This window comes from Felis catus, chromosome A2 (assembly GCF_018350175.1).
Source record: "Felis catus isolate Fca126 chromosome A2, F.catus_Fca126_mat1.0, whole genome shotgun sequence".
Taxonomy (NCBI): Eukaryota; Metazoa; Chordata; class Mammalia; order Carnivora; family Felidae; genus Felis; species Felis catus.
Genome location: NC_058369.1, coordinates 147,400,859 through 147,417,208, shown reverse-complemented (window position 1 = coordinate 147,417,208; position 16,350 = coordinate 147,400,859). Strand labels below are relative to the sequence as shown.

Here is a 16,350-nt window from a genome sequence, read left to right as displayed (position 1 = left end):
GGCACCTGGATGATTCAGGTGGTAGAGGATGTGACTCCTGATCTCTGGGTTATGGGTTTGAATCCCATGTTGGGTGCAGAGATTACTTAAAAAAAAAGAGAGAGTCTGTTTCTTGGTTTGCCTCTCCTTTTTCTCCCCCTTTGCTCATTTGTTTTGTTTCTTAAATTCCACACATTGAATAAAATCATATCGTATTTGTCTTTCTCTGACTTATCCATTTAGCATAATATTCTCTAGATCTGTCCATGTCATTGCAAATGGCAAGATTTCATTCTTTTTTATGGCTGATAATATTCCACTGTGTATACGTGTACACACACACACACACACACACACACACACACACACACAATCAATCGATGCACACATGGGCTGTTTCCATAATTTGCCTATTATAGATGGTGCTGCTATAAATATCAAAGTGCATGCATGTATCCCTTTAAATTAGCATTTTTGTATTCTTTGGGTAAATATCTAGTAGTGCAAATGCTGGATCATAGGGTAGTTCTACTTTGAACTTTCTGAGGAAACTCTACACTGTTTTTCACAGTGGCTGCACCAGAGTTTGCATTCCCACTGGTGATTCCACCGTTAACATCTACTGAGAATCTGATCTACTCTACTTCTCACTATTTCTACTGCTGCTACTGGGTCTGAGCTACAATAATGCCTTCCTTAGAATTTCTGTGGTCTCCCTTATAGGTCTCTCTGCCTCCATTCTTATTCTCCTTTAGTCTATTCTCAATACAGCAGTCAGAATAATCTTAGATCTTAGTGATCTTAGGTAAGACATAAAGCAGATCTTATCACTCCTTAACTGGCTCCTTATTCATTCAGAGTGAAAACCAAAGTCCTAACAGTGACTTAAGAAGTCATTCACCATATGATTTCCCAATCCCTGCTCTTACCTCTCCGACCTCGTCTCTGACTCCTCTGAACATTTTTACCTCTGCTCTAGCCACAGTGGCCTCCTCGCTGTTCTACACAAAGCCAGAATGTTCCCACCCTCAGGTCCTTGTTCTAGCCCTCCCTTTGCCAGGAATTATCTTCCCCAAATTAGCTGCTTAGACTCCCTCACACCCTTGAAGTGTTTGTGTGCAGCTCATTTCTAAATGAGGTCTGTTATGATCATCCTACTTAATACTGCAACTGCCCAATTCTCACCCCTTCTAACTCTGATCTCCCTTTATTTACCCTTTTTATCTCTTTTTAATTTTCTCATTATACCTATTTCCAATGTACTATATAACTTATATACTTTATAAACTGTACTTTATAATTTGCTATATAATAGTTGATTGTCTTTCCTCAGTGGTAGTAATTACCACCCAAGAAGGTATTTTGCTTGGTTCACTAATGTACCTCTTGTGCCTAGAAGAATGCCTGGCATTCTTAATGTGTAAGGACTTAATACACATCGGTTAAATGAATGACACCAGTACTTTGGAAGCTCAGTAGAAATATAATTAATACAAAATGTGTAATACTGGCTGAAAACTTGTTTTTCTCATTCCTTCTCTATTATAGAATCTTCTGAAAATGGCAGAAATAATTTAGGCAACCTTCTCTTGGGCCTTTTCTAGAAAATTATATCATTTTCATAAGGTTTATCAGGACCTCATTGCCAATTTAGAATCCATGTTCTGGAGACTGAAGGAAAGCAAAGAATCATAATTTGGTATATAGCTGGTAATCCACCATCATTCCAATATAGGCACAATGATGATGATCATTATAACAGGTGCCCCCCAAAAGAGAACCACTTTTAGTTGCTGATACAATCATTTAATACACAGAGAACAAAAACAAGTTACTACAGAAAACAGCAGTAAGGTCTGTTTTTGATAAGTGGAACAGTATGTTATAAGGAGAGTGAAGATCTCTATGCCTTACTAACAAATACTGTGAGCATATATCCTAGAACTGTCACCAAGGGATTTCTTTTACCAAAACAAAATCCATTCACACATTTTAAAACAAAATAATAATCTCACAGACCAGTAATTCTCAATGTCAGGAGTGTTTTCAGTTTTCTGTTACATAAGAGCAGACAGAGAATCTTAGGGTGAGGGTATTGTTTTGAAAAAGTTTAGAAGTGATTCAGATGCTGACACACATGTGCACAGCACCATTTTAACTAACTTCAACTAGGGCTAAACAACTCTTAACAGATACAGCTATTAAGAAATGGAATGGGGGGCGCCTGGGTGGCTCAGTCGGTTGAGCGGCCGACTTCGGCTCAGGTCATGATCTCGAGGTCCGTGAGTTCGAGCCCCGCGTTGGACTCTGTGCTGACAGCTCAAAGCCTGGAGCCTGTTTCAGATTCTGTGTCTCCCTCTCTCTGACCCTCCCCTGTTCATGCTCTGTCTCTCCCTGTCTCAAAAATAAATAAAACGTTAAAAAAATTTTTTTTTAAAAAAAGAAATGGAATGGAAGTCTGTGGCATACAAAATCATAATTTGAAACTACTGAGGAAGCGATAAAAAGAGAAACCTGCTACCAAAATTTAAAAAATGGCTCAATTTGAACTCAAGATACCTCCCTGTCCTGGCTTTTCCCATTAGCTTAGCTTTAAGGACGAACTGTTCTCTTTGGCCTACTTGCAGCTGGCACAATTGAATTTATTTACTTTGCAATATTTTGTTTTAAGTTTTTAAGTCGTTGGGTTTTTTTGAGAGAGAAAGAGAAACGGGGGCGGGGAGGGGCAGAGAGAAAATCCCAAGCAGGTTCTGCAATGTCAGCGCAGAACCGGACTCACGGCTAAAACTCACAAACCGTGAGATCCTGACCTGAGCTGAAGTTGGATGCTTAACTCATTGAGCCACCCAGGAGCCTCTGTTCTGGCTTGGTTTTAAAAAATAAGAGAAAACAAAACAAACCAAAACAAAAAATAAGAGAAAAATGAATGTTCCCAGTAACAGCCATGTCAGAATAACTACGGAGAAAACACAAGGAAATTTATTTATAACGTTCAAATGCCTGGTCTAATACAATGCACATTAATGGACTCTTTACAACTATGTTCAGTTATAAGCCGTAACAGATTAAACCAAACATATTCTGCTCCTTGGGGATAATTCCCCATTTCAAATAGTATCATGAATTGATTGAAGACGCAAGGAAGACAATTAACTGTCCCCCTTCAGATGGTCCTAAATTGTGTTCTGCTGATTCTCCACCTAGGGAAGGGTTACAACCAATACTAAGTAAGAGCAACTATGAAAGAGAAGCTCTTTGTTTTGGTGCCAAGGACACACAGGTTCTACTGCTTGAAAGTACAATGAACCTGGTACCTGAAAGTGATTTGACATTAAATCAGAAGCCTGTGTTACTGGGGAACAAAGAAAAGCACTGCCTGATGTTGCTATTACAAAGTCAAAGTGAAACAACAGATAACAGGGAAGTAGATGGAAAGGACAGAACTAGATATCGTCAGCACCAATTCTGTGAGTAGAAGGTAAAATGGATTGCAGTTCAGATGTTGCAAGATGAACTATGAACAAGGATGCTTGGCAAAAGTTAAAGTGACAAAAGAATCTCAGAAGTTAGTAGGAAGACCAGCTATGACTATGAAATTCACTGCAGGTATATTCACACACCACAGACAAGCAAATATTCCCCACACTGGGGGTACAGATTACCCTTAAAAATATTATATCTTCTCCTTCCCTCCCATATTAGGTAACCACCACCACAACAACAAACCCCTGAAAAGTAATGACCTGCTATTAATTCTCAAAGTTAAGGACTCCTCATGAATGAAGTCAGTAGAATGTAGTCCAACTATCCTGCTATGACATCAAGGTGGAAGGGATTCTAACTCCTACCAACCTCTCTTCACTTTGTCCCTACAAAAGAGGAGAGTTTTCTTTCTTCTCTTAAGGGATTTTGGAGTACCAACAGAAAAGTTCAGGGACATGCAGGAGGCTCAGTCGGTTGAGCATCTGACTTCTGATTTTGGTTCAAGTCATGATCCCAGGGTCATGGGATCAAGTCCCGTGTGTGATTCTCTCCCCCTCTGCCCCTTTCCCCTGCTCACACTCTCTCTCTCTCTTAAAAAAAAAAAAAAGAAAAAGAAAAAAAAGACTCAAACTGAGGCATGTAATCCTTAAGTGAAAGAAGCATGGGACTATGAAAGCAAAAATTTCTATTTGCTTCCCAACACACAAAACTAAAGTCTAAATTAAAATTTTAAACCTGAGAATCCTTTTCTGAATGGATCAAGGGCTTTTTGTGTGACCTGAACCTTTTGTTATCACATGAAAGTAAGCCTTTTCAATTTTTATTTCATCTGCTCTGTGCCACTTTATTATTTTTTTTCAGAGACGGAGAGACAGAGAGAGAGAGAGAGAGAGAGAGCGCGCGAGCGAGCGAGTGTGCATGTGCACGTGTGCATAAGCAGGGGAGGGGCAGAGAGAGAGAGAGAGAGAGACAGAGAGAGCGAGCGAGCGAGCGCGCGCCAAGCAGGCCCCATGCTGTCAGTGTGGAGCCTGATGCAGGCTCGAACCCACAAACTGAAAGGCCATGACCTGAGCTGAAATCAAGAGTCAGAGACCCAACCGAATGAGCCATCCACGTACCCCCTGCTCTATGCCATTTTAAAAATTATTAGTGTCATCCCATTTTCCCCATTTTCCTTTAAACATCTAAGAGCAAAATCAGCAAGTAAGAGTTAGAAAGACTTTTTTTCTTTTAATGCTCACTTTCTGAAGTTTATTATCACTTTTACCTCTTTTGTCTCTTCTGGGTCTGAATGATCCACAGTTATATAAAGATCGTTTTGTAAATATTTCAGAGCACTAAGGGGATCCATTTGGGCCTTTTCTTCAAACCTAGAAAATGTAAACAAGAACAATAATTGTCTGGAGTTATGGGAAAACATCAGAAATGTCATTCAGACCTGGAGTAGAATATTGTGTCTAAGGAGTCACTGTAGATATCTAAAAAAAAAAACAAACCCTGTGTTTGGGAATCCAGAAGTAAGAATACTGCCATGGAGACAGTACAGCTGTGGAGTTCCTGGGGATGTCATGGTGATGCCAGGAGGTCACAGGCAGCTGTGGAGCAAGAGACTGGGTAGGAGTACCTCCTACCCTCTTCTTAAAACTACAAGCTAAGATTAAATCAACTACAAAACATAGTGAACATGTCAAATATTTTACATAACAAAACTGCAAAAGAGCCAAATATGTTTCATGAGAAACAAGTAGAGATAAAATAAAAATACTCGATTAGATTTGTGCAATATACATTCCATTAAAGGTCCTTAACAGGTCAGAAACAGACATGAGTATACTTTCTTTTCACGAGTATCATGGACACTGATTGAATATATATATATTTTTTAAATTGCTCAAATATTTTTAACAAGATTATTTCCTGTCTCAGTCAATAACAATAACAATTGTAGCAACCACTTATCAAGTATTTGTTATATGCTAGACAATGTATCAAGTATTTTACATATATTACTTCATTTATCCCCGTTACTATGACGATGTTTTATTATCATTTCTTAGAAAACAGATAAGAAACTGAGGTTCAGACAACGAACTTGGCCAATATAAGAGCTAAAAAAGAAACAATGCGTTAGTTCTCCAAAAGAATAAAATCTGCTTGGGACTATTTATCTATTTAAATAAGATACTATCCCATTGTTATAATTATATATGGATTTATTAATAACTAATAAGTTAGGATGTTTTTCAAAATATTGTATAGAGAATAAGTAGAGAAGACAATTTCATTTGGGTGAGGAAAATAATGAGACTTTCACAATGGTGTTCAGGCTGATGGCATCAATAATTTCCTGTCTTTAAGAGTTAATCTCAGTGATAGAATACCTGTATTTCAAGCAGGGCAAAGAATAGCAAAATATTACAGCTGTATTGTATCAGATAAGTGCCATGATGGTCAGTTAGCCTTTAAGCCCTCGGATGAGAGAGCTCCTTGGGCAGAGGTCATGTTACTCTACCATCTTGTCCAAAATGGTTTAGACCAGTTTTGCACCTGAGACTAAAGCAATCCTCTCAAGCTTGATCAGTTTTTAAAGTGTCCTGGCAGAATTATTCCCAATAGGGATACTATCTCCAGGGAGCCCTCTCTAAGAAGGTACTCTCTTAAAGAATCTGAACGTGAGATACACAAGGACACAAAAGGCACACAAAACACACAAGTCAGTAAACAGAAGGCACAACATGGTAGGTAGATTCCTTCCCTTCCTACCCCTCTTTGCCTTCCTTTTTTCCTATCTACCTACCTATTTATTTACTGAAGCTACATCTATCGATTCCTTCCTTCCTTCCTTCCTTCCTTCCTTCCTTCCTTCCTTCCTTCCTTCCTTCCTTCCCTCCCTCCCTCCCTCCTTCCACCCACCCACCCATCCATCCATCCATCCATCCATCCATCCATCCATCCATGGATGGATGCTAGGAGGTTAGGGAAAGCAGAGACTGTAATAATCAGCAGACAGGAGAAGTAGGTGGAAAGAAGCAGAAAGACAAGAGGCTGAGTTACAAGGAAAGCTATTATAGTGGCTCCTCACTAGAATTGTTCTAAGACGCTAAACGATTCTCCATTAGGCCTCACTGTCCAAATGCTGAGGGAATGCCTTAATTCTCTGGATATTCTCATAATAATTTCTCTTCTAGTGAGGGATCCTAAGAATGTCTTTATCCTTTGCTACCTGAAATAACCTAACCAACGTGCCTACCATCCTATTAAATCCAGTCAAGAAACCCATTTTCCCGGAAGGTATGTTTTCACTCATCTTTTTTCTAAGCTTTCTTTAGCCTGCAAAAACTTATCATTGGACTTATGTCTGCGATCTAGAATTCTATTTAGGCCAACAACTGGGCCCTGTACTGAAAGGAACAGGAATTAATCCTATAAAAAAGTTTTTCTTTTGCTCCTTTCTACCCCCAAATCATCGACAAATTTGGAAACTTGAACATTACAAGAAAAAATAATAGTGGCACTTTATTTACTGTATTGTGCAGTACCATTAAGAATAAAGACAGATTTCTTGGCATACAATATAATTCTCTCCCTCTAAATTTATATTTTAACTAAACAGAATACATAAATGTTTTCCATAAGAACACCAGAAATAAACAAGCTAGCCCAGTAGTATAGGGTAAGGTTTCATATAATGAAATACTAGGTATCTAATATGAAATTTAAATTAAAAAGGTAATTTTCATGCTCTACTCAATTCATATAAAACAACTTCTGTTTATTCTGCCTGCAATGTATCAGTGTTCCTCAAACTCCTGAATTCATCTAAGAGTTGGTATAAAAAGTGGTCTATGTTTTTTTCAAGTATCTAAAACAGGAGTGCCTGGCTGACTCAGTTGATAGAGCATGTGATTCTTGATCTCAGGGTTGTGAATTGAAGCCCCACACTGGGGGTAGAGATTACGTAAAGATAAAATCTTAAAACAATAACAAATATAAAATAAATATAAATATAAAATAAAATAAAATAAAATAAAACAAATAAAATAAAATAAAATAAAATAAAATAAAATAAAATAAAATAAAATAAAATAAAATGGGACTTTTATTGTATGTTGAAATTAGTAGCAGACAAGATTCTCAAGATGCCCTAGCTGTTCCCTGACTGCTCTCCTCTCCTACCCATGTCCAATCCATCAAGATATTCTGTTGGTGCAATCTTCAAAGCTTATCCAGAATCTTACTGGGCCTTCTTGATCTCTTTTATAGAATGTCTCTTCCTCCACCTTCCCTCAAATGGTGATGGTCTTCAGAGAAGGCCTGACATCTCTCTACTCTTCTCACGCTCTTGAAGCAAACTCCTTTTCCTTGTTGATGACTCATAAAGGTAATAATCGGCCCATGCCTTTCCTCCAAATGCTAACAGATGATCTCTAAAACCTAAAGTGCACTAAACTGAACTCATCTTTCCCAACACACGAACCTGTTGTTTCTGAAGAATTCCTCATCTGAGTGAAAACAGCCACAACCTTTTACTCAGTTCTTTTGGAAGAAAACCCAGAATGGTTTTATTAAAAGAAGACTGAGTGTGTTATTATTCCTCTACATAAAATCTTTCAATGCTATTCCTTTCACTCAGGGTAAAAGCCAAAGACTCTTCACCAGCTGTCCCCTTCTTATCACTCTGACCTCATCTCCTCCCACAATCGCCCTACTCATTCTACTTCCACCACACTGTCTTCCTCAATTTATTCCTCAAATAATCCAGGCATATTTTTAACCCTAGAGGCTTGTCTATTACCTATCTGGAATACTCTTCTTCTCAAATATCTACATGATTCATTCCCTCCTGTTCTTCAGGTCACTAGTCAAATGTCACCTTTGCAGTGAGGTCTATCCTAATATTCTTATTTAAAAATCATCTGTACAAAATAGTTCTTAACCTGTTTTAGTTCATTATACTTATTAACATAAATTTATTATGTTTATTACCAGTCTTCCTTCCTAAAATAGAAACTTGGGGCAGGAATTTTTGTTTGTTTTCTTCACTGACATATCCACAGAGCCTAGGACGATGTCTAGCACACTGTAAGTGCTCAGTTAACTTTCTTAAATAAATAAAGTTTCACTGATGTTTATAAAGACCCTTAGGTGAATGCTTTGGTCATTTTATACATGAGCAAAGTGATCTCCAGAAAGATTAAGTTACAAGGCTTGAAGATCAATCCAAGGTTCAGGTCTAGTACTTTTTCCAATATAAGACATTAGCTCGCAGCACTAATGTCAAAAAGTCTCACAATCAGAAAAAAAGAATACTGTGCTCCACATTTTTATGCTACTATTACTATTCTAATTGAAAATAATCTATATAAATGGATGGGGGGGGGTCTTTAAATATTCTTAAATGCTCCTTTTCTGGCTTTTCTGGTTTCCTTCTGAGATGGGCTAGCATACTCCTTTTCCCATGTAGAAAATTTCAAAGGCTGCCTCTTTGTTCAGTCACACAAACTTGTTGCTTCTCAGCTTCAGTTACTATTTATGAACCATTTTAATATTCAGAAAATTCGAGTCTTTTATCCTATATTTAAAGTTTTAAATGATTTGTTACCAGTTATTCTTTTATTCATTATCCACTTGCATTCCTTACTTTTATGCCTTTTTAGCAGCATAAGCCACTAACAATGATGTTTGTGCTTTATTAAAATTTAAAACATGCCATAATATGTAATATTTCAGATTCCCACAAATTGTCATTTAGTCTGTCCACGGATACATTTTCTTTTTTTTTTTTAAATGTTTATAGAGAGCATGAGTTGGGGAGGGGCAGAGAGAGAGGGAGAAAGAGCGTCCCAAGCAGGCTCCACATTGTTAGTACAGAGACTGACATGGGGCTAGAACCTACAAACTGTGAGATCATGACCTGAGCCAAAATCAAGAGTCGGACGCTCAACAGACTGAGCCACCCAGGCGCCCCGAACTGATATATTTTCACAAGAGAAAAACAACTGTCAAAGATTAAAAAAATAAGAATACTTCTTAAAATGGCTTGGCTGTGAGAAAATGAATAACCCTACTTATTTCTGGAAGGAATGAAAATTAACTTTCTGGAGGGCAACTGATAATTCATCAATTCTACCAATATCCTACAAAATTTTTAGATAGGGGTACAGATGGAAGAATATAAAAATATTAAATACAGTATTACTTATAATAGCAAATAAGCTGGAAATAATCTAAATATTTCATCCAAGTAGACTAGTTAAGTAAATTACACATAAAATAGAATACTACTGCAGTCATAATCATAATTTGTATTAAGATGGTGATATTTGTAATATATCATTCATTAAAAGAAATCAGATTCAAAGCAATATGATTCCTGTTTTTTAGCTAAACAAAACAAGAATCTACGTGTGCAAATATAAAACTTACAAAACAGTAAGTTGTTTTTTCCTCAATAATAGGATGATGATTCAATTATTTTGAAGGGTAAGAGGACTTTTTTTTTTTTAATTAACTATGCATTAATTTTTTTCAATTAAAAGACAGAGGAAAGTGGTTATAAAGTGAGTTCCAATTCTTTACATATAGTACTAAAAAATCTCCTTTAATCTAGGGGCACCTGGGTGGCTTAGTTGGTTAAGTGTCTGACTTTGGCTCAGGTCATGAGCTTGCAGCTCATGAGTTCGAGTCCCACATCAGACTCTCTGCTGTCAGTGTATTGGTAGAACTGATGACCTGCTTCATGTCCTCTGTCTCCCTCTCTCTCTGCCTCTCCCCCAATAGCTCACACCTCTCTCTCTCTCTCTCTCTCTCAAAAATAAACATTAAAAAAAAATCTCCTTTAATTTCTAATGGGCTTTTGGTCAGGAAATCTTTTATAAAGAGCTTAACTTAATATTCCAATTACCAGTTGTTATATATGTAGTAGAAAAAGAACACTAAAATTTCCCCAAATTTGTCTCATCCTTATAAAAACTTAACTTTAACATTAAGTAAAATATTAAGGAATAACATTTTAGCAATGCAAACATTAGTTGACAGTGCCTCATTAAATCTTATTAATAAAACAGAATTTATCTCTTGTCAGCCAGCCAATGTGAAGATTCAGACCCTTTCTCCTGTAGATTCTATAGGAAATACACTATTTATTCACAGTAATGCCAAAGTAACAGAATACCTAGCTTCTGTTACTAATTTTCCTCTCAAGTACAACTTGGGAAAGCAGAGAAAGGAACAGTAAGTAAACATGATATGATAAAGGAAAACAGTCTAATAACTTATACCTACTTATATTCTATACAAAACATAAATACATTATATATAACAGACATCTGAACGTGTCTGTGTATATAAGTATACACAAAGACATCTGTGTGTGCATGTGTGGTAGTCACAGTGGCAGTAAGGTGATGAACTCTGGAGTTACAATAGTCAGGATCACAACCTGGCTGTGTCACTTATGGCTTAGTGATCCTAGATGAATTATATAACCCATTTAAAAACACCTCATTTTTTCTTTTGCAAAATAGTGATAATAACAGAACTTATTCTGTATATTCTTATAATATACAAGATCTAGCACACAAAAATTGCTCAATAAACAGTAGCTATTATCATCAAAGTCTAAACTCTTTCCAAACTATAAATTTTTATTACCACAGAACACTGTCAATAACCAAAAGGACACACATGCTTTTCTACATTTTTCAGTAGCTTATCACTCACTACTAAAAAGCAAACATGACCAGGAGATATATATGAAAATGTTTGCTGACATGATTTTACAATTAAATGGCAAAGATAATTGATGTAAAATCACAATCATATTTGAAGTTGTACTGTGAAACACCAGATTAGACACCATTTAGTCAACCATACCATCACATCCACTGTTAAGAAAGCTATCAACAGGCCAGGCATACAGCAAGAATCTAGAACTGATGTGATTTGTAGTGATTAGGCCGTGAGTAGTTACTGGAAGGTTAGGCTCATCACCTTCATAGAAATTTCTTCCATTTAACACTTTCAAAATTTCCTTGTTCTATATTTAGAAAATTTTAGCATCAGTACGTATTTTCACTTTGTATCTTCCTTTGAAAAAGGAGAGCAAAAATAAGGAAAACAACACGGTAGTTATAAAAGTCATGATCTTCACAGTACGTACACTGTCATATTACTAAATTTCCAGAGACAAAGTCATATCTTCAAAATTTAGGTAATACCAACAGTAGCTGATAATGTTAAATAAAAGTTTTCAGTGAATTATTTTTATACCTGTGTTTTCTTATCAGGTACTTGCAGTGCCTCAGTAAGTAATCTTTTGAAGGCCTACATAACTTCAGTGACCAGAAGTCATCTAATCTCATCTTTGGGGAGCAAGATTTTCCTGGATTCCCACCAAATAAATAGTGAACCTATAATAAACAAAACAAGCCACATTTTAAGATGCAAGCATACTCAAGAAGCTACGGAAGTCCTAATAAAATTTCTTCACTTTGGTAGCCGTGTGTAACAGTAGTAAAACATTACTGCATTTCTACCAAATGTTTCTTTTGATTTTTCTTGTTCCCATTTTACTTTAAAATCCTATGGCTACTTCCTTAAATACTCTGCATTTTATGTTAAAATGAGTTGTATTACCACAATTATACTGACAATGGAAGACCTGAAGCAAAAGCAATGACAGTAAGAAGCTAATCCAAGATACAGAGTTTATTTAGGGCAATAAATATGGGGATTATTAATTTAAACAAGTGCTGGTCATAATAACAAACAAGAGGATTAATAAAACTCTGACACACATGTTGAATCACTGAAGGTCAAGAGTAACTAGAAACTTTTTAAATTTTAGCATCTTAATTTTTTAAAATATTTTTTTTCAACGTTTTTTATTTATTTTTGGGACAGAGAGAGACAGAGCATGAACGGGGGAGGGGCAGAGAGAGAGGGAGACACAGAATTGGAAACAGGCTCCAGGCTCCGAGCCATCAGCCCAGAGCCTGACGCGGGGCTCGAACTCACGGACCGCGAGATCGTGACCTGGCTGAAGTCGGACGCTTAACCGACTGCGCCACCCAGGCGCCCCTTTTTTTAAAAAAATTTTTTTTTCAACGTTTTTTATTTATTTTTGGGACAGAGAGAGACAGAGCATGAATGGGGGAGGGGCAGAGAGAGAGGGAGACACAGAATCGGAAACAGGCTCCAGGCATCTTAATTTTTTTAGGCTTACTGCCAAATATTAAATGATGTATATAATTGGTGATACTTTTTAAAATATTATATTATTCAATACCAAAAAAAGGAAATGAAAAAGGAATACAATAATGATTTCACTATTATAATTTTAGTGATATTCTGTACTTATACAAAGTGTTAAAGCAGTTCCTGAAATTTTGAAAACATTCACTGAACTACATGTAAAGTTTAAGGGAGACATAATTTAAAGAAACCACTCTGAACATTTAGTGACTCTAAAACTTCAGAATGCAAGACTGTTTTCATGAGGCCAATTGAAAAGACACATCACTCATAGGGGAAAAAAGAAAGACTTCGTACACAATGGGAAAATCTAAAGTCAGAAGTTACATATACTTTTTCATATCATGGGACAAGGTATCCTAACGCTAAAAACTGTACATCTTTTACTTGGGTATTCATAGTGCAGAAATAATAGGTTATACTATGAATCTGATCTATGCAGCTACAAAGCAAACAGAATAAGTGCCAGGAATTTTGGACTATGGAAAGTGTTTATTCTATTAAGGGGTTTAGAGAGAAATGATATTGAATGTCTGCTACATATTCTATGGATATCTGCTATGTATTATAACTTTTTATTCAAATACACTTAAAAATAGTAAGAAACCTATTTTGGGATTCTTTCAGATTATAAGTCTTGGAAAGTTTACAGGCCGATGCAGTTTAGGGTACCTTATGTAACTCATCATATACAAGCTGATGGGCAAATCTTGGACATGGCTCTTCCTCCTGAAGACTTTTACTTGGATTATCTTTTGCAGCTTGATCGTTCTTATAGACGCAAGACCTGTAAGACAGTACTTTTAAGGCATTCTATCCTTAACATACATAATGTTTATATATATTCTATCTATAACATACATAATGTTTATATACTTAGCAAGCAAATTAACTGGACGTCTAATTACCAACAAAAAATTTATAAATTTGTTCACATCAAATCTTAAAAGTTCTGGTCATTCTCATACAATAATGTGAATTTGTTAGAATTAAGTTCTTATGTTCTTTTAGTGTCAATCCAAAACCTCACTTAAGAACAACGTACTTCATGTTATGAAACACAAACACCATATATGAAAGCTCAAACCAAAGTCTGAAAGAGAAGATAATCCCATCTATTTATTCACAATGAAAAACTCATAGATTTCTTTCCGTTTTACTGCTTAATATAAATGTTCTACTTAGAAAATAATAAATTCTAGGGTGCATCAGTGGTTTACTAGGCTAAGCGTCTAACTCTGGGTCTTGGCTCAGGTCATGGGATCAGGTCGTGGGATTAAGCCCCATATCGAGCTCTGCATTGCCAGCATGGAGTCTGTTTGGGATTCTTTCCCTTTCTCTCTCTGCCCCTCCTCCACTTGTGCTCTCCTTCTCTCTCAAAAATAATTAAAAACAAATTCTTAAAAAAAAGAAAAGAGTAATTTCCTTAGTTGCTCTGGGCAGGTAGTCCTCTGAAGCGCCTGTGTTTGTAAAATATCCACTTATGCAGTAATCACAGAATATTACAGCAGGATTCTCTAGGCCAGTGTTTTCTGAAGCAAAACGTGCAGATACTCTATAACAAAAAGGTCCCGGTTTGAAAACACTAAATAATACCCCCTACCCTGCTCTACTGAAATCACTTCCTTTACCAAAACTAAGACCACCTGGAAACATGAAAAAAACCATTTTTCTCATGTTCACACATCTACTTGGTAGCAAATTCTAGACTAAAGTATAATTCTCTTGATTTCTGGACCAGGAATCATCTACTAACTGAAAAATTCAGAGGTAAAATCCATTCACTGAACATCACTGTAAACACAGGCACCAATATTGACTTCTTTACCCAATACAGGCATGCTTCAGGGATATTGTAGGTTTGGTTCCAGACCACCACAATATTTTTTTATATAAATGTTTGTTTATTTATTTTGAGAGAGAGCGAGCAAGCACAGATGTGTGAGTGCAAATGAGGGAGGGGCAGAGATAGAGAGAGAATCCCAAGCAGGCTCCACACTGTCAGCACAGAGCCTGACATGGGCTCAATCTCACAAACTGTGAGCTCAAGAGTCAGACACTCAACCAAATCAAGAGTCAGACACTCACCCAACTGAGCCACCAGGCGCCCTCAGACCACCACAATAAAGCAAATATTGTAGTTAAGCGATTCAAAGGAATTCTTTTGCTTCTCAATGCATATAAAAGTTATTTTTATACCATAAGGTAGTCTGTTAAGCGTGCAACAGCAATATGTCAAAAAAAACTATGCATATACCTTAATCAAAAACTACGTGATTGCTAAAAAAGGCTAACCATCTTCTGAGCTTTTAACAAGTCATAATTTTTTTTTTTTTGCTGGTGGAGGGGCTTGCCTCAGTATTGATGGCTGTTAACTGATAAGAGTGGTGGTTACTTAAGGATGGGGGAGCTGTGGCAATTTCTTAAAATAAGATAATACAGTTGACCCTTGAACAGTATTGGTTTGAACTATGTGGATCCACTACAATGCAGAGTTTTTACAATACAGTATGGTAAATATATTTTCTCTTTTCTCATGGTTTTCGTACTATTTTCTTTCCTCTATCTTACCTTATTGTAAGAATATGGTAAATAATATATAAAACATACAAAATATGTGTGAATCAACTTTTTTTGTTATTAATTTATGTTATTGATAAGGTTTCTGGTCAATAGTAGGCTATTAGTAGTTGGGTTTTTCCTGGGATTGTTTTGTTTTAAGTAGGTTTCATACCCAGCATGGAGCCCAATGCAGGGTCTGAACTCATGACCCTAAGATCAAGGCCTGAGCTGAGATCAAGAGTCGGAACCTTAAGCAACTGAGCCACCTAAGTGCCACAGATGTTGGGTTTTTAGGAAGCCAAGTTATACACAGATTTCCAACTGTGTGTGGGTTGAATCCTCGTGCTGGTAAAGGTTCAAGTGTAATGAAATTGGCTGCATCAACTGATTCCTCTTCATGAATGATTTATTTGTAGCATATGATGCTGTTTAACATTTTACCTATTAGAACTTCTTTCAAAATTGGAGTAAATCCTCTCAAACCCTGCCACTGCTATATTAACTAAGTTTATGCAATAACTGTAAATCCTTTGTTGTCATTTCAACAATCTTCACGACATCTGTTTCAGGAGTAGATTCCTTCTCAAGAAACCACTTTATCATGAGAGATTGCAGCAATGCAGTCTTATCTTCAGGTCCCACTTCTAATTCTAGTTCTCTTGCTATTTCTACCACATCTGCAGTTACTTCCTCCACTGAAGTCTTGAACCCCTCAAAGTCATCCAGGAAGGTTGGAATCAACTTCTTCCAAATTCCCATTCATGTTGGTATTCTGACCTCTTTCCATGAATCTGAATGCTCTTCATGGCATCTAGAATGAAAGGAATCTTTTTTTTGAGCAGTAGGTCTCAACAGTTGGCTTAAAATATTCAGTATGGGGCGCCTGGGTGGCGCAGTCAGTTAAGCGTCCAACTTCAGCCAGGTCACGATTTCGCGGTCCGTGAGTTCGAGCCCCGCGTCAGGCTCTGGGCTGATGGCTCAGAGCCTGGAGCCTGTTTCCGATTCTGTGTCTCCCTCTCCCTCTGCCCCTCCCCCATTCATGCTCTGTCTCTCTCTGTCCCAAAAATAAAT

The 16,350-nt window shown here is 36.9% G+C and overlaps 1 protein-coding gene across 4 annotated transcripts in view; it reads right to left on the bottom strand.

Annotated features, from left to right (window-relative positions):
- Positions 1 to 16,350, bottom strand: part of MKLN1 (muskelin 1) — a 378,358-nt gene that overhangs the window by 16,964 nt on the left and 345,044 nt on the right. For all 4 annotated transcript variants that reach the window (XM_003983064.6, XM_006929380.4, XM_003983063.6 and 1 more), the window contains 3 exons: positions 13,390 to 13,504; positions 11,734 to 11,873; positions 4,730 to 4,832 (listed from right to left, as the gene is read on the bottom strand). In XM_003983064.6, coding sequence (XP_003983113.1) covers positions 4,730 to 4,832; positions 11,734 to 11,873; positions 13,390 to 13,504 — 358 coding nt within the window. The remainder of the gene's footprint in view (positions 1 to 4,729; positions 4,833 to 11,733; positions 11,874 to 13,389; positions 13,505 to 16,350) is intronic.